This window comes from Anneissia japonica, unplaced genomic scaffold (assembly GCF_011630105.1).
Source record: "Anneissia japonica isolate Jap-2015-1 unplaced genomic scaffold, ASM1163010v1 scaffold1776_len382430_cov169, whole genome shotgun sequence".
NCBI lineage: Eukaryota > Metazoa > Echinodermata > Crinoidea > Comatulida > Comatulidae > Anneissia > Anneissia japonica.
In genome coordinates this window covers 197187-213184 of record NW_022713301.1, presented here as the reverse complement: position 1 = coordinate 213184, position 15998 = coordinate 197187, and the positions used below count along the sequence as shown (strand labels likewise).

The 15998-nt window shown below is 30.9% G+C and overlaps 1 protein-coding gene across 13 annotated transcripts in view; it reads right to left on the bottom strand.

Annotated features, from left to right (window-relative positions):
* Positions 1–15998, bottom strand: part of LOC117108403 (guanine nucleotide exchange factor DBS-like) — an 83397-nt gene that overhangs the window by 27468 nt on the left and 39931 nt on the right. For 10 of the 13 annotated variants that reach the window (XM_033250411.1, XM_033250415.1, XM_033250413.1 and 7 more), the window contains 7 exons: positions 13552–13666; positions 12815–12934; positions 11948–12139; positions 10942–11133; positions 8828–8857; positions 5390–5419; positions 1289–1552 (listed from right to left, as the gene is read on the bottom strand). In XM_033250411.1, the coding sequence (XP_033106302.1) occupies positions 1289–1552; positions 5390–5419; positions 8828–8857; positions 10942–11133; positions 11948–12139; positions 12815–12934; positions 13552–13666 (943 nt within the window). The remainder of the gene's footprint in view (positions 1–1288; positions 1553–5389; positions 5420–8827; positions 8858–10941; positions 11134–11947; positions 12140–12814; positions 12935–13551; positions 13667–15998) is intronic. The other 3 variants (XM_033250410.1, XM_033250409.1, XM_033250412.1) reach the window with 3 other exon arrangements.

Sequence of the window (15998 nt, the reverse complement as noted above, 5' to 3'; positions counted from 1 at the left end):
TGCTGTAATATAAATCAAGATAGCCGTTAACACTGTTAAATTATATATAAATCATCAAAGAAAGATAAATGCAGTGTTCAAATAAAGGACATAATAATACATCGTGTAGCATAGCTCTCAACGAATGTAGTCCTGTAAATAAATGAATAAAAAAATTGTGTAAAAAAATGGCTCAGGCAGAACTCGAACCTGCGACCTCTCACTGTCATTTATTATATTATTATTCTATATATATTTCCTTATGTTTCTTAATCTTCATACCATCAAAGCGGGTGCACTTTGTGTGCACTCACAAAAAGTGGGCGCACTATATAGCGACAATGGCGACTTCAATCGTAACTAGGGGAGTGACGTTTTTACAGCGCACAGTTGAATCTCCTGTTCTATTTATACTCTTTGACAATACCTACGGCCAGCATTTGAAGCAAACATTTTGAACTTGCAGAAGATGTCTTAATTCCAGGGAATTTTCACTTGCTTCCAAGAGTACAAGAGACTGTGCTTGCTTCCGTGAGATTCCTGCCATTTGCGGATGAATTGCAACATCTGCATTCACTGCAGGATCAGAGAACTAACACCATGACTGTTCAATTGTGAGCAATTTAAAGTGCAAGACCAGTTAACTCAAAACTTAAAGCATGTAGATATGATCAACAAAAACATTACAAACAGAAGTCTTCAGAAAAGTGTCTTACGACCCACTATGAGTAAAACTATGACCCACATCTGATGTGCAAACGACAGTATAAACTAATAGAATACTATAAAAAAATCAGCCTAAAAACACAAATCTTATAAGAAAGGTAACAACAAAATTATCGAACATACTATAATGTATAATGTAAAAGGTATTTGCATTTTGATTGTTTTTAATGTGGATGCGGTTTGTGCAACGGTTGTGACACAATCATGAGTTGGGGGGGTTAAAACCCTTTGCTTTGCAAGCACTTGTGTCTTTGGGTCAGACATTTTATCGAAATTTGTTTCTCAGGAGTATAATTAGGTACCTGGTACTGTAGAATATTGTGACATTGAATGTACTAATTTTGCGGGCTGAATAGGCTGAACATGCGAAGATTAGGTGTATTCCACAGGAAGCAGAGACGATTGCAGTTTTTGTGGATCTTCCGATGTTATCCATTGACAAATGGTAATAATGCTTTAACATCTTTGATATTTATTAGTTTGAAATCTGCGTCATAAAATAAATCTATAGTATTATCACTTGGCAAGTTATTTCAGTTGTGCTGAAAGAACACAGGTCATAGTACAATTCAGTTTGGCTTACCTTTCTCGCTGCTCTTGGAGTACGAGGTAATACCTTCTTCTTTTCCTTTGACGGCGAGACTGGCAGATTTGTTGGTGAATCCGAGCGACGATGCATCGAAGGTGATAGTTTGTTCACAGTTGGCAGTTTGATTTGTGCGGCTTGTGGAGCAACCATCACGACTGGCTGTTGCCGCTCAAGTTTCATTTTCTTCAGGCTTTCGCGGCGTTTCTCAAACATATTCTTTACATCTTCCATTTTCGTGACAACTTCAGTCACGAGTGCCTAGGATGGAGGAATTACAGACCCAAGAAGAAAGCAGTTAATGCGAAGGGTTCTCAGAAAACATTAAACTTTACTGATACAAGCATCAAAACGATATATAATTGAATTTCCAAAGCACTAAATGAAAAATACTGATAGGTACAAGTGCTTAAATATATCACCTTGGCAACTACTTAAATTTGAACTAGTTATTTTTGGCAGTAGAGGTGGAAGGGGGATTGTGCATACAAAGTTGAATAACAGATATTAGTTATTTTTTAGATACATTTTATTCTTTATACAGTACCTGTTCAGTAGGTAACCATGTGTTCACCCACAGGGTCCAAATATTATTATAAAAAATGTTTTTGAGAAAATATATTGTTCCATCAGGATTTGAACATAAAACCCTTCTAAATACTGTTCTGGTTCACTACCAACTGAACCATGAAACCTAGCTTGCATACTTCTTTTGATTTTCCCATAAAATATAATTTTAAAATAAATGAATATTTTTTTATATATTTATATTATCATATTAATGCATAATTAAATGTTCATTGTTAAGAGTAACACTTGAATTATTATCATTGTTCTAAATAAACCCTTCTAAATACTGTTCTGGTTCTCTACCAACTGAACCATGAAACCAAGCTTGCATACTTTTTCCATAATATAATTCTAAAATAAATATATATATTTTATTTTTTTATTTTATCATAATTAAATTTTTATTATTAACAGTAACATTGGAATTATTATCATTGTTCATTAATATAACGCTACAAACCCAATGATTCTGCCTTTTGTGTTTATTAACTTTAATAAAGGAACAAAGAGTCTGAAGAAATAGTGAGAGTCGCACTTGATCAAAGTGAAAGTAGTAAATAATTATTTTCATCAGGGCAATATGAACAAAGGATCCGAAATAGAACCATTCTACTGGGACTACTAATCCGAAGTCAAAACTCAACAGTATATTTTTTTTAAATTAAGAATATGCGAGGTGTTGTAATATAAACATTTATTATTAGAAAATATTAATGTCTCCTAATTCATATGAATAATAAAGTGCAAAACCAAACAAATATATAAAAACTGTACAAATTTGAGTATACTGTACAAATAGGTGGAACAAAATTTGAATATTAATAGAATAGAATAATATAGTAATAAAACAATTAGTAATCATCACTTTATTATGTAAACATTAATCATAAAATAGGCATGTTATAGTAAGCTATCACACTGTATAAATACATAACAAGAAAAATGAACCAAAAATTAGTTATCAAATAATACTTAAATTTTTTGTTAAGTAATATATATGTGCAATATCATTCAACAAACTTATTAATATTGAAAAGATTTAAAGTAACTTTACCGTGCTTGATATAGTTAGTGTAAAAGTTGTTAATTTGGATCTACAAAATTAATAGTTCTTTTTTTTTTTATTTTACCAAGTTCGAAGAAGATTCAAGCATGGAAAATGACAAAAGTGGAGGGTACAATACTCTGTGCAAAAATGTAACAAATGAGATAAAAAAGTATAAAAAACATTTATAATAATAATAATAATGAAAATAATAATTACTGTAATAACAAACAATATTAAGAAACAATAATAATATAAATCAATAAATCAGATTGTGTTATCATCTTTAAATAACTAAAAATACATTAATACTACTACTAATAATAATTACTATATAATAAAAACAGTAATATTATTTCAATAAAATAATATTATTTACATTAATATTCACACATCTGAATGGTTATTAATCCTACGTAAAAAAATATGATTATGTAAATAATATTAATTATAAATGTTTAATAAAAAAATAATTACACCTTTTTTTTAAAATTATAAGTAGAACCTGATAAATGTTTATTTAAATGTACAAATACATGCATTATATAATGTGTGTATTTCACACATAATGACTAATTAGATTACCTGATTGCCAGTTTTCTGATAGATAGCCGCCTGACAATGCCGTGACGAGCATCGTCTAGAGGTGGATCTAGGGGCCCTGCGACCATTCATGATCACTCAATGAAATTCTACTGACGTTCTACAGCCTAGTAAACCCTTATATTCACTGAGTCACTTCCCCTTTAAGCTAACTTAAGTTTAATACTGAAAGCTCCTATTTTGGACTGTACCATTTTTGTCAATAGGTGTGTTTAAAGATATTAACTACCCTAGATCCAGAGCTGAGTCATAGATTTTTTTCATCACAACAGGTGATAGTATTAATAGTGAATTGGATTGGATTATTATCACTATGGTTACAAGAACACTGGAGTATGAATAGTTGCTGCATTTACAGTCTGTCTGTGATTCAATCAACATAAATGTAAATAGTTTTAGCTCTGAGCAAAAGATTAAGGTGAAGATAAATGGAGATAGTCATTTTTCAAAATTCTATACAGTACATGAGTTTCATATGTATGGTAATATTAATGATAATTATCATTATCACTTCATATTGATATAATCATATTATAAATAATTAAATAATAGTTGGTTAATCAAATTTTATAACTATGGATTTAGAGACTCAACAAAACTATAGCTAGATTAGAGGACAAAATGACAGAACAGAAAAACTAACAAGTCAATTTCTTTGTGGTTCTTGGTTAACTTGCTAGATACAGTAATAATAATGATAATAATAATAATTATTATTATTTTAATAATACTGATACAGGTAATATATCATAATTGATGAAAACAATGATGAACTAAATTCACTGAAATTTTGGAAATATTTTGAACAATTAAGGTCCATATAAATTGTCTAGGAAACACACCAAGCAGACTTACTAAATTTATTTAGAAATCTTAGTTGTAGAAATTATGTTAATAAGCATGTCGTGTGGATTTTACATATTAAATGTATTATTTCAACGTCCTCAAATAACTCAAATTTCATCTGCCACTAATAACTAACAATTGGAAATGACTGAACAAAGAATTGTATTACTCAAAAAACTATTAAATTGGCAACAGAATGAAAGAAAAAAGTAAACCAGTCTCCTTCTCTATAAGAATCTCATTTCCGACTTCCCACGACATCGTTTCGTGGTTTCTCTGACTAACTCTACAATAAACTGATTAAATCACATGTAATAAAGCAATTACTTTATGAAACTGTGGTTTAAAAAAGATTTTTGTTATTTGCTACCTTTCATCCATTTCCTTAATTTAATCCTCCATAAAAACTTGCCTTACATTTAACTCTCCTTGGGGTTAACCTTATAAATGACCCAGAATATTAATGAAGAAAATAAATTAATATTCAAACATTAATAAAAGTGTTCAACTGACGATTAGTGTTTTCAAGGAGGCACCAGTCAAATGTGATTACTAGGTACTCAAGACTGACGGGACATCTCTTTTAAGGTGGTTGGACAAGGAGGGACTCCTGTCATCGGATGGTACTTACATCGTCACTGGCCTAAAAACATTAATCTGCTAAAGGCTTATTTACCAGAGTAAACGCTAAATTATCTTTGAGGTAAATGAGATCCTTCCCTTCACCACTATTTGGCCCTCAATGTGGTGGCCCACTAATGTTTACTAAATCATATTTATATATACATTCACATATTATTTCCCAATTTATTTTGTATGAAAAACTCTGTAAAATTATAATCGTCCTGATTATGCATTCATTCAACATAATTTTCTAGTACCTTGCATACGTAGAAATGATTATTTTTTTGCAGATATATTTCCTATCAATTATGATTTTTCATTATAAATTACAAAAAAAAACTAACATTTTGTGATACACAATGACAAATACCTCTCACATAGAAATCTATTCAGAAATGATATTCATTTACCTGTTTCTGCATTACCCAAAAGCAGCAGCTCTGAATGTTGTTAAAATAATAATAATAAATAATTATAAACATAAAACTGAGTAAACAAAACAGTTGAAATTATGAAGAAAAACAAAAGAAAAGTTTCATGCAGAAATTCTGGCAGCAAAATCCACCGCGCATTACAAAACCACGATAAAATATTTCCTACCACGCACCTCACAAGAACAGATGACTTCCCTGTAGTCAATAGCCAACGATACTTAAGAAGTTGGATTAGTTTTTTTAATTTGAGATTATAAATTCTTTTTTTGTTACTGGAACTTTTTTTTTAGTTTTTATTATTAGTTGCACTCAAGTGGATAAAGATAGTTGTATCATTTTTTATAGAAATACAGATTACAATATAATAGAATATCTTTAAAAAAAAAATACAAATTAAAATGTCACAAGTTTTGTTTCTATAGTTGTTGTAGACTTAATGCAGGAGGAAACGACAGAAAAATAGAAGTGCCTTTCACGCCTAAATTACGGTATATCTTCCCCAGGGATGCCAGTCGATGATCCGAAACAAAAGAGGGCAGTGTTGTATAAATCGATTTTTAAAAAGTTTACAAAGTCGGCAGTCAAGGAATGGAGATATATATTCCTGATATCATCTGGGGATTTCAACTAAATACACCAGCATTTCATACAATAGAATCTATACTTTTCTAATTTTAATCTAAAGTTATAATAAGTAAAATACATGCAGCTTGTATTCAAACTTTATAATGTAACACTCTACAAACTAAAAAGATACAATATAATAACTATAAAGGTACAAAGTAATTTTGCATTTACCAACTAATAATAGTTTAGATAATATTTAATTTCATGAGATAGAACTCATTTTTAGGTCGGGCATGCTCAGATCGAGATTGAACCAACAAAGTTACTCAGCATAATCATTTATTTGTTTGTCTCCTTTATTATGCCATTGTATTGTTCTCTCTTTATTGTATTTTAATGTTGTTGTGTGTTTATAGGAGTTTTTTAAACATTTCTTAATACTATCAATTTAAATTGTTGTTATTATTATTATTTTTGCAATAAAGTTATTTTGAATCTTGAATCTTGAAAGTTGAGCACAATGTAAGCAACTCTCCATCAGAATCAATCCGACCACTAATTCCATAATGCAAGGGCAAGTGTGCAAACATATAAAATAACGGTAGGGTTGTCGCAACAGCAAATTTAGCAAGATGCAAAATATTTTTCAAACCACAAAGACAAAAATCAAGCAAAATTTTATCAAAACACAAGTTAAAAGTTACAAAGATAAATGCTCTAAAAAAAAAGGAAGAAAACTTATTCAACAAAGCCCATGCAAAAAGTTCTAAGGTATAAAACAAGCAAGGTAACAAAAATTTAATGGTTGCAAGTTTCTCAGTAATTTTAACAACCAAAAAAAGAAGAAAATACCCTCAAAAAATTAAATAAATTTTAAAACTCCTTGTTCAAAAGAACCATATAAGCTATCAAGTTTCAGTATAAGATTGAAAAAAGAAGGCAAGATTTAATGAAATTCATAATGGATTTGCTAGTAGAAATTCAAGGGTATAATACACACATAGGAAATGTATTATTAACTGTTTTTTAATCTGTAAGAACATTTTCTCCTCATTCTAATTTTCAGTTGAAAGTGAATAAAAATAATGTAACTAAATCATATTTTTATAATTTTCAAGTTCATATTACATTTACGTCGCAATTTATCTTTAAATAATACGGAGGTTATTATTCACTATGGTAATATTTTTGTGTTTGATGATAACTTGTATTTAATCATTGTTTATGTAACAATATTGCTTAGTTCTTCTTGTTTTGTGTATAAAGCATTGTCTGCATTCTACTGGAAATTTAATGTTTGTTTTAATGTATGCTATACTACAAAGCTTTGAGTGTAGAATTGTGTTTATATGTGAAATGGTAATACAGTATACTGCAACAATGTAAATATTTTGATATGCAAAAGCCCTGCATTCTAAACTAGAAAACACTGGTTAGAATTTATAACCTTATTATGGAATGCCAAAAGGACAAAATACAAGCGGCAGCAGTTTTGCACTGCTGACTCTGTGTTTTGCACTACTCAGTTTTGCTCTGTGTTTTGAACTGCTCAGTTTTGCACTGCTGACTCTCAGTTTTGCACTGCTGACTCTCAGTTTTACACTGCTGACTCTCAGTTTTGCACTGCTGACTCTCAGTTTTGCACTGCTGACTCTCAGTTTTGCACTGCTGACTCTCAGTTTTGCACTGCTGACTCTCAGATTTGTACTGCTGACTCTCAGTTTTACACTGCTGCCACTTGTATTTTGTCCTTTTGGCGTTCCATACATTATAATGAAATTCGATTGAAAATTGTAGCACAAATGTAAAGTAAGTATCTATTAACTAGAATCTCATTTGCTATTTTGTAATTGTACAATATATTTTCACATACAAAGGAGGGAAAAAAACTATATGGCCATTTGCAGGTTAATAAAGATAGTACTAACAACAAGAATTCAAAACCATATGTTGCTAAAAATCTTGATATCCCATAGCTTGATATTTTATTGCTATTAATAGTTATCTATAAAAACATCCCGCATTGACATATGTAACATTTAGAACTTGAAATTAAAACATCAATATCAGTTATAAACCTGATTTAAAACTGTTACCGTAAAAAAATAACATGTCACCAAAATTATCAATGTAGTTTTGGACTGTTATAAAAGTGATATATTTTTTTTTCAAATTTAATTTTTAGTAATATTGAATATGATAACAAAATATTCAATAGACATACATAGGCAGTAGTTAATTTTAAACAGAGAATGATACGGTGATTTAAAAATAGCATGTTGCATTCTATAGTCAAGCCAAATAATGCAATATAAATTATGCAAATTGTATTCATTAATATTAATGGTTTCTCAGGCTAGATTAAAAATAATTTGCATGTGGAAGATATATAATCAAAGCAAACAAAGCAATTTGCATTTGAACGTGCAGTGCAAACATTATCTGTGCAGGAACTAGGTATTCACAAACTAATTAAATAACTGGGGGCGCTGTTCAGTTTTTTCAATAATTGTTGGCAAATTTTATTGGGTAGCAATGGAGGTTTTTTTTTTTATTTATTATTTTAAGCTATAACTTCATGGGTATTTCTGCAAATGATCTTTCAAATAAGTAAATATAATTGAGTTTCTAGAATTTTTTCTGCTCCAATCACGTTACAATATAAATGCTTCTTATTGTGTTCATTATAAATTTCTTTTCATAGTGATTTGCCTTCAACATGCAAAAACTGAACAAAGCAGGCACCAAGCACCTTTGGCATTTATTGCAGTATAAAAATGTAGAAATAACAAAAACATAAAAAGAAAATAATAATTTTTCTATGTGCAGTATGAAATGTCAACAAACCTCTGCATGTTCTCGGTGTGACTTCTTACTCTAAGAAACGGGTGGGGGTGGAGGAAATGACAGTGGGAATGGGGATAAGAGGATGTAGAGTGGGAAAAAAAGAAGCGATTAGAATCCAGTGACTAATAGCATGCAATTGACAATGGGAGTGGGAGGCCCATATGATCATGTGACCAGATCACATGAACACAAAGGATTCCCACTACATATGACAGTTATCAATGACATTCATTCATTTATTCATTATGTAAAAATGTTACATTGTAGCATGTTTTTAGGCTTAATGATACCCAATTCACACATAGGCAAAATACTAACTTGTAAACAACATGTTAACAAGTTGTTCGTTTCACTCACACATGCAATTATACTCCAATGGAAAATGTTTGAAGGATATCAAATTTGAATAATTGTGGAAATTATTCAGTAATGCTTGTTTTGCATGCAATGACTGCAGTAGGCCAAACTAGACAAATTTTCTCCATCACCTGTGCTTATGGTGGAAGTCCATGAAAATTGCCTTGGGCATATTGCCATAGGTATACTGTACACACATGCAGAATAAACAATTTTTGACATCTAGTCAAGATTTTTCAGAAGTCAACTTTGATATCTCAGAAATGTTTTACATGAACTCTTTCAATCGAAACAAACCTGGTTACAATTTTTTACTAGTTTTTGTCACTATTTTGCAAAATAGTGTTAGTGTGAAAAGGGTCTTATTTGTATTAGTGAGAATAGATCCTGATGTTTCTCATATGATTTGAACCCTGCAATGTGGGATTGAAAGGCAAGCCGTACACTCACTCTGTTATATTATACCGGTTAATTGGCATTATGCAAAGCAACTACTGGAATATAATTTTGTATATTCCCAATATATTTACATGTACACAGTGTTGTAGGCCTACAAATACTACGATGACATAGCGATATGTTTTCATTTTATATTTACTGCTTTTAGGTTAATAATTAAATAAGTTAATATCATCATATTAGTGAGTACAATTGCAATTTTGCAAGAAAGTACAATATGTATTGCAATTTTAACAGCTTATCATTTTAATTTCTTATTCGGATTTATCCTTTCAGTACTAAAACTGCCTTATAATATTTTGTGTCCATCATCAGTTTTTAAATGAATGGATTTGCATCTGATATTATAGCACTACAGCCTATGGTTTCATTAACTTGGTAGTAGGCGTGGTGAGGTATGATGTACAAGTTAAACATAATGACTCATGTTATTACAAGCATAGACTACGTAATAGATTAGTTATAAAGGCCTTGGTTTAGGTTGAGCCAACTGAAAGTCAACACTCTGAATAAAAAAAAAGTAATAATACTTTATTCCTTATGGATGAGCCAAGATTTGTAGGGCATCCTGTAATAATATAGCAATCCTAAAGGAACAGATTATTATGTTGGAATTACAACATTGTTGGGTATTTTGCAATGGGATTGCATTTCTTTATGTGGATTTGGACACATGGAAAAATAAGGAGTGAATCAGAAGAAAGTGCTTTGCTAAGTGATTGATAATACTGGTTGTAACCAGTTAAACAAACATGCATTCTAATTGTCAAATTTTAAAGAGTAGCTTATATGAGGATGAAAAAAGTGACAGGAAATTATGAATAGTGATAAAGATCGCATTTAAAGATAATATCGCAAATGTTAATAAAATTATATTGGTGATGATGACGTTGATGATGAGGATGATAATGATGATGACAATGGCTATGGTAATGGTGATGATGATGATGATGATGATGACAATGATGATATGATGATGATGATGATGATGCTGATCATGACATTGTCTATGTTTATACAATTATGGCTAATAATAAATAAATAGTAATGATGTCATTTACATTTCTTAAGATATTTTAGTGAGAGATTTTTAAAATAGATGAAACAAAGGCATCTCCATTTCATAAAATAATAAATCAAAATCAATCCCTTTGGTAGCACTAGGAGAAACTTATGTAGAAAAAAGAAACAACAAAACCCTTAACACACATAAAATTTGAACCTTTGCAAATAGGTTGATATGTAAAGAATTATAATAATTATAATATAATTACAATTAGTATAATTAGTAAACTCACCGACAGCTCTGAGTTGAGTATATCAGAGAACATTGTGTGGAATTCTTTAGGATTACTTAATTTGAGATCTTTACAATTGGCTAGGAAGGTATCAATTTCCTTGAGGCCCTTGTCTACATTTTCTTTGGACTGGCTTGGGTCTATATCCTGAGAAGCCAGTACTTCCATTCCTTTGGAGCACCAAACCTGGGCCTAGGATGAAGAAATATTTGAATATAAATTATGAAATCGCCTATTAATAATAATACAATTTCTGTATTTTATTTATTCATTAGAGTTTCTTTTGCGAGAGCTACTGTATAACAGCACAGCTAACTCAGAGAATGAAAATAAGAGAGTAAGTTTTAAAATAGATCTCTAATAATCTCTAATTGAAAACTTTAGAAAGAAAAAATAACATATGCATAGTTAACTGTACTATCTTGACATATTTACTGTATTTAGATAAAGATAATTTATATTTCATATATTATATGTTAAAGGTAAAGGTAGGAGAATAACCTGTAACTCGCAGCATCATTGTGCTGAATTGCGTATGGGTGTGGTCCGTGACTATAATTCTAGCCTCAATAAAGAGGTCCTTGTAGTAGCTTCATGTTGATATCATTCCACAACAATTATTTATCTTTTCATTATTTAATATTGGAGATTTGTTAACTCCCAGGCTTCTGTCTATGGTATATAGTATTTAAATACTTTTCTGTATTGTGTTTTTAGGGTACTGTATATGCCAAAATTATTCTAAGTTATCAAAAATTAAAATGGTGATAAGTTTAGATGTAATATCAACCAAATATGGGCAAATCAAAGATAATTGTCACATAGTGTGTAGAGTAAATAAAGCTTTAAGCTGCAAGGAAGATCAAATTTCCTTTTGCCCATATATAGTCATGATGTGCCTAATATATTGTCATGATGTGATGTCACTATGACCATAGCATTCTTTTTTACAAATAATATTTGGTAGTCTAAATAGGGCTTAAGGTTCACATGCATCTATTATTACCTTTTGTATCCTTTGATGTAATTCCAATGATTTACTTAAAACTATTGTTCTTGTTAATGTTTTCCTCTCAATGTCTTCAATCAAATCTGAAATCTCTTCACATTTCGGACGGATACAATCACCCGCATAGTTCTCCTGGCTAATCAATTCTATTCCGTAGCTGCGAAGCTTCTCCGCATTCTCAAACGCAGGCTGTTAGGAATGAGATATCTTAATTAAATATGTTTAGCATTTGTATGTGAATTTCAATATTTAATCAATATAGCATTGTGTTTAAAGTTTAAGTCAAAAAATAAATAAAATAAAAATATATCATAGTTAAGTTCACAAAACAAGTTGGCATTGAAGTCAGATGTTATAATAAACCTTTTGAGAATAAAGTATTTAAACCATATTGGAACTCAAGACCTTTTGTCTTTTGTTGCTCCAACTTTTAATGTTTTTCAGTTTTGATATGTTTTGTAGAATTTGTTATGATTATTTGGGTCGATTATTACATCATGGCAAACAATTACTTAGGATATTAATCGAGTTGTTTAGAACAACAAATGCACAAACAGCGTTCTGTTGTGCTTACATGATTAATTCTCAGTAGCAAACCAGACAACTTTGAATGCAAAATACCAAGTCCCAATGTAGATAACATGTTAATTTTCTTTTTCCAGAGGTAGAATACAATTGGTGACATCTCATCACGCACTCACACTGAACTAGCTTGGTGGAGGGGGTCATCTTATATGCCCGACATACAAAATTGTCCAATACGCTAGTATATATGGTACTCTATTTTTCATATCTTTAAAAACAGAAAATGAATTGGAACTATTTCTATTTGTAAATAAGTTCCGGTCTCAAAAAATAACTTACAAGTGTTTTTTCCTCAAATTCACTGTGTGCTTTGGATAAACTTTCAACTGAAGCCACAGAATCACCAAGGTCATTATCTTTGTTTATGTTGTACAGGTAATTATCAAGCACTAATTTTACCTGGAAATAGAATGGGGATTATTGTACTGTACTTTATTCGATATTGAAAACTGATTTATGACTAGTGTAATAACTTTGATATTGTATTAGACTCTGAAAATAATAACAATGGTATGTTACCCTTATATATCAATTACTAACGCTCCGTGGTGCAACGATTATGGCTGAATTCAAAGCTCGGCACTCACGAACTCTGCTCCCTGTTAGCGCTAGACGGTGTGACGCCTTCTGCTCAGTGGCAGTCTGAGCCGATCGTCATTAAAAATTATCTGTTGCGCATGCATGGACCGGTGTTCACCATAGAAACGTGTCGGCCGACGCCTACAGTGATTATCCGTCATTAGGTTGGCAAAAACCCTTGATGTGCAAGTCGCTTGCAAGACACATTATACATTTTTTTCCCTCCACAGTAGTAGTAGTAGTAGTAGTAATGAGGATATTATTGTTCGAACCAACCCACTGTACTGCAGGGTGAAGCCAACAGTAGCTAAAATGACTTGTTTGCCTTGTAAAAGGGCACAAGCGAAATACAAAGCGAGCTATAAGGTTCTAATTATCAAACCTAAAGATGGAGACCCCGAGTGGTTTGAAATTGGTTGCAGACCCATATTTCTTACCTGTTTAAAATCATGTTCAAACCTTCTGTAGTCAACACATTGCATCAACTTGATCTTATGACCTTCCCAAAACCTTTCAAATGATTTCTCTGTTTCCTCTAATTGCACTAATAACCTATTGAGGGAAAAACAAGAAAAAAATGTTACACGTTACTCTAAAAATGATGGAAATACAAGTTGGATCCATATTAGTCAGTAACATGAAATCACATGGCATGAAACGTTTCTAAAAATGGTGCTACTTTACAGTAATTATTATATTTGTACTTTATGTTACATGGAATAAAACAAAACATAATTATAAAAACAATGACAATAATTTTCAAATAATTTCATCTGATTTTTGCTTGGAATTATATTGATAAATTGAAGAAAACTTGCGCAACATCAACAGTGGTGGTTTTTACATTTACAGTAATAATATTAAATTCTGAATGTTTAAAGAAAATAGCACAATACAGTTCAAAAAATGCAAATTGGCCAAAATAAAAAGGTATATATGTATATACAGTATAGATATAACAAAATGATTTGTCACTTTAAGCAAACACACCTAGTGATAACAGCAATAATACTAAAACACCAATGTCAATTGATTGCATGAATGATTGATTGATGGTCAGATGGAGGACCTGACTACCCCAGCCCCCAATATGGTAAAGACTTTTAAGGATATAATCATGGCTATTGTTACACCAGTCTTAATTTCTAAGCGATAAAGCCATTGATTTTAAAAAAAGGGAGAGGAAAATCATAGGAGCGATGTTTTGCCCTACCTTTGCAATCAATTTTTTTCACAAGTATTTGGGGATGTACTGAGTATTCGGTACAATAACACGTCAGGTAGGGCAAAACATCACTCCTATGATATTTTTCTGAAGCAAACTCGCATCGAAATGTGAGAGAAAAACGTTAACATATCTGAGAGCAGTGATGCATAGGCCTACCATTTAACATTGTGTGAGTATACTCTATTGTTATGCATAATACTGGAAGATGATAATGATGAATTCTGAATGGATGTTTGTATGGATTATGAGAATAACATCCAATCATAATTAAACCGGTTTAAGAATGGTGTAATAATAGCCACTGCCTAAAAAAAATTTAATCAGATATGCTTGTGATATTCATTGACAATAACAATGAAAATCATCTAACAACTAAAGCGACATTGTCCCACTTTGCTTATGTTTCACAAACATGCTATAATGAGGGAACTATAAAGAGGATGTTCTAAGTACTATATTGATTATATAATCTCTTAAAATCTATTCTATTCAATACTATATAATTCTTACTACTGAAAATAATAAGTTAAATTTTATAGGAAATATGAAATTTGATGGTGGAATAATAAAATTATGAAACATGTTAAAAATTAATACACAAAAATTATTGATCAATTAAAATCAAAATATGAATATTTTACATGAACATCAACATACAACACCTGACTATCTTTTTTGGCTATTTGTAGGTGGCAAGACAAAAATAATATTCCAACGTTGATTTTCGTATTAAACCATCTTTGGATATAAAGCCAAGTTAAAATGTACCTCCTTGTCCCTATCTGCATTGATTTTTCTGCCACCAAATTCAAAATTATTATTATATTTTAAAGAATATTTATGTTTTTTTCAGCATTGCAATCCTACTTAGTCCTTGAAATAGCACTACTATTTACTATGATAACGTTGGCAGATATAACAATTTTGGTGTACTGTACACAAGTGGCATATCTTATTGGAAAGTGCACCCAGAGAAAAAGTTTGTTCCACAGGCTCCCCACTGTAAACATGTTGAGCAAAACAATAGACTTAAGTACAGTAATCCATAAGCGACCCAAGACAATAACTCCTAGATATCACACTGAAGTAACAGCATAATGAATTGACCTGAATAAAAACAAAACAATTGGGTCATCTTTTTCTTTTTTCAAAAAGTATGGGAGAGATATTAAACCTTTTCCTTGACCTAAACACTATATTATGATTGAGTATGCTCATGTTAAATTGTAGTGTTCTTGTGATATAGGGCCTATTAAGCCTACATTTTACTGCAAAATCACCCAGATTATAATTTCAATGGAAAGGAAATCGATGTGAATAGAAGCTATAAAATAACCGGAAGAAATGTTTAAAGCAAGTTTTTCATATGCAATGCTCTGCGGTTGATATGCAAATAACTTTTCATTGAATGTTTTAGATGTCAAAATAATACCAGCATTTGCTTGCTTACTTTGCTTACAAAATATTTAATGTGAGCCTGATCTTTAACTTTGATAAAACATCAATGCTGAGGTGGGCTTATAAATGAGAATTTCAAAATTGCTGTGGTGGGAGCTCATTTTTGATGTGATATCAAGCTCTACTGAGGTAGGATTAACTAAAATTAAGAAAATCATGGCTGCTAAGTTAAGACCGGCACATGCTGCGCCGTATGAC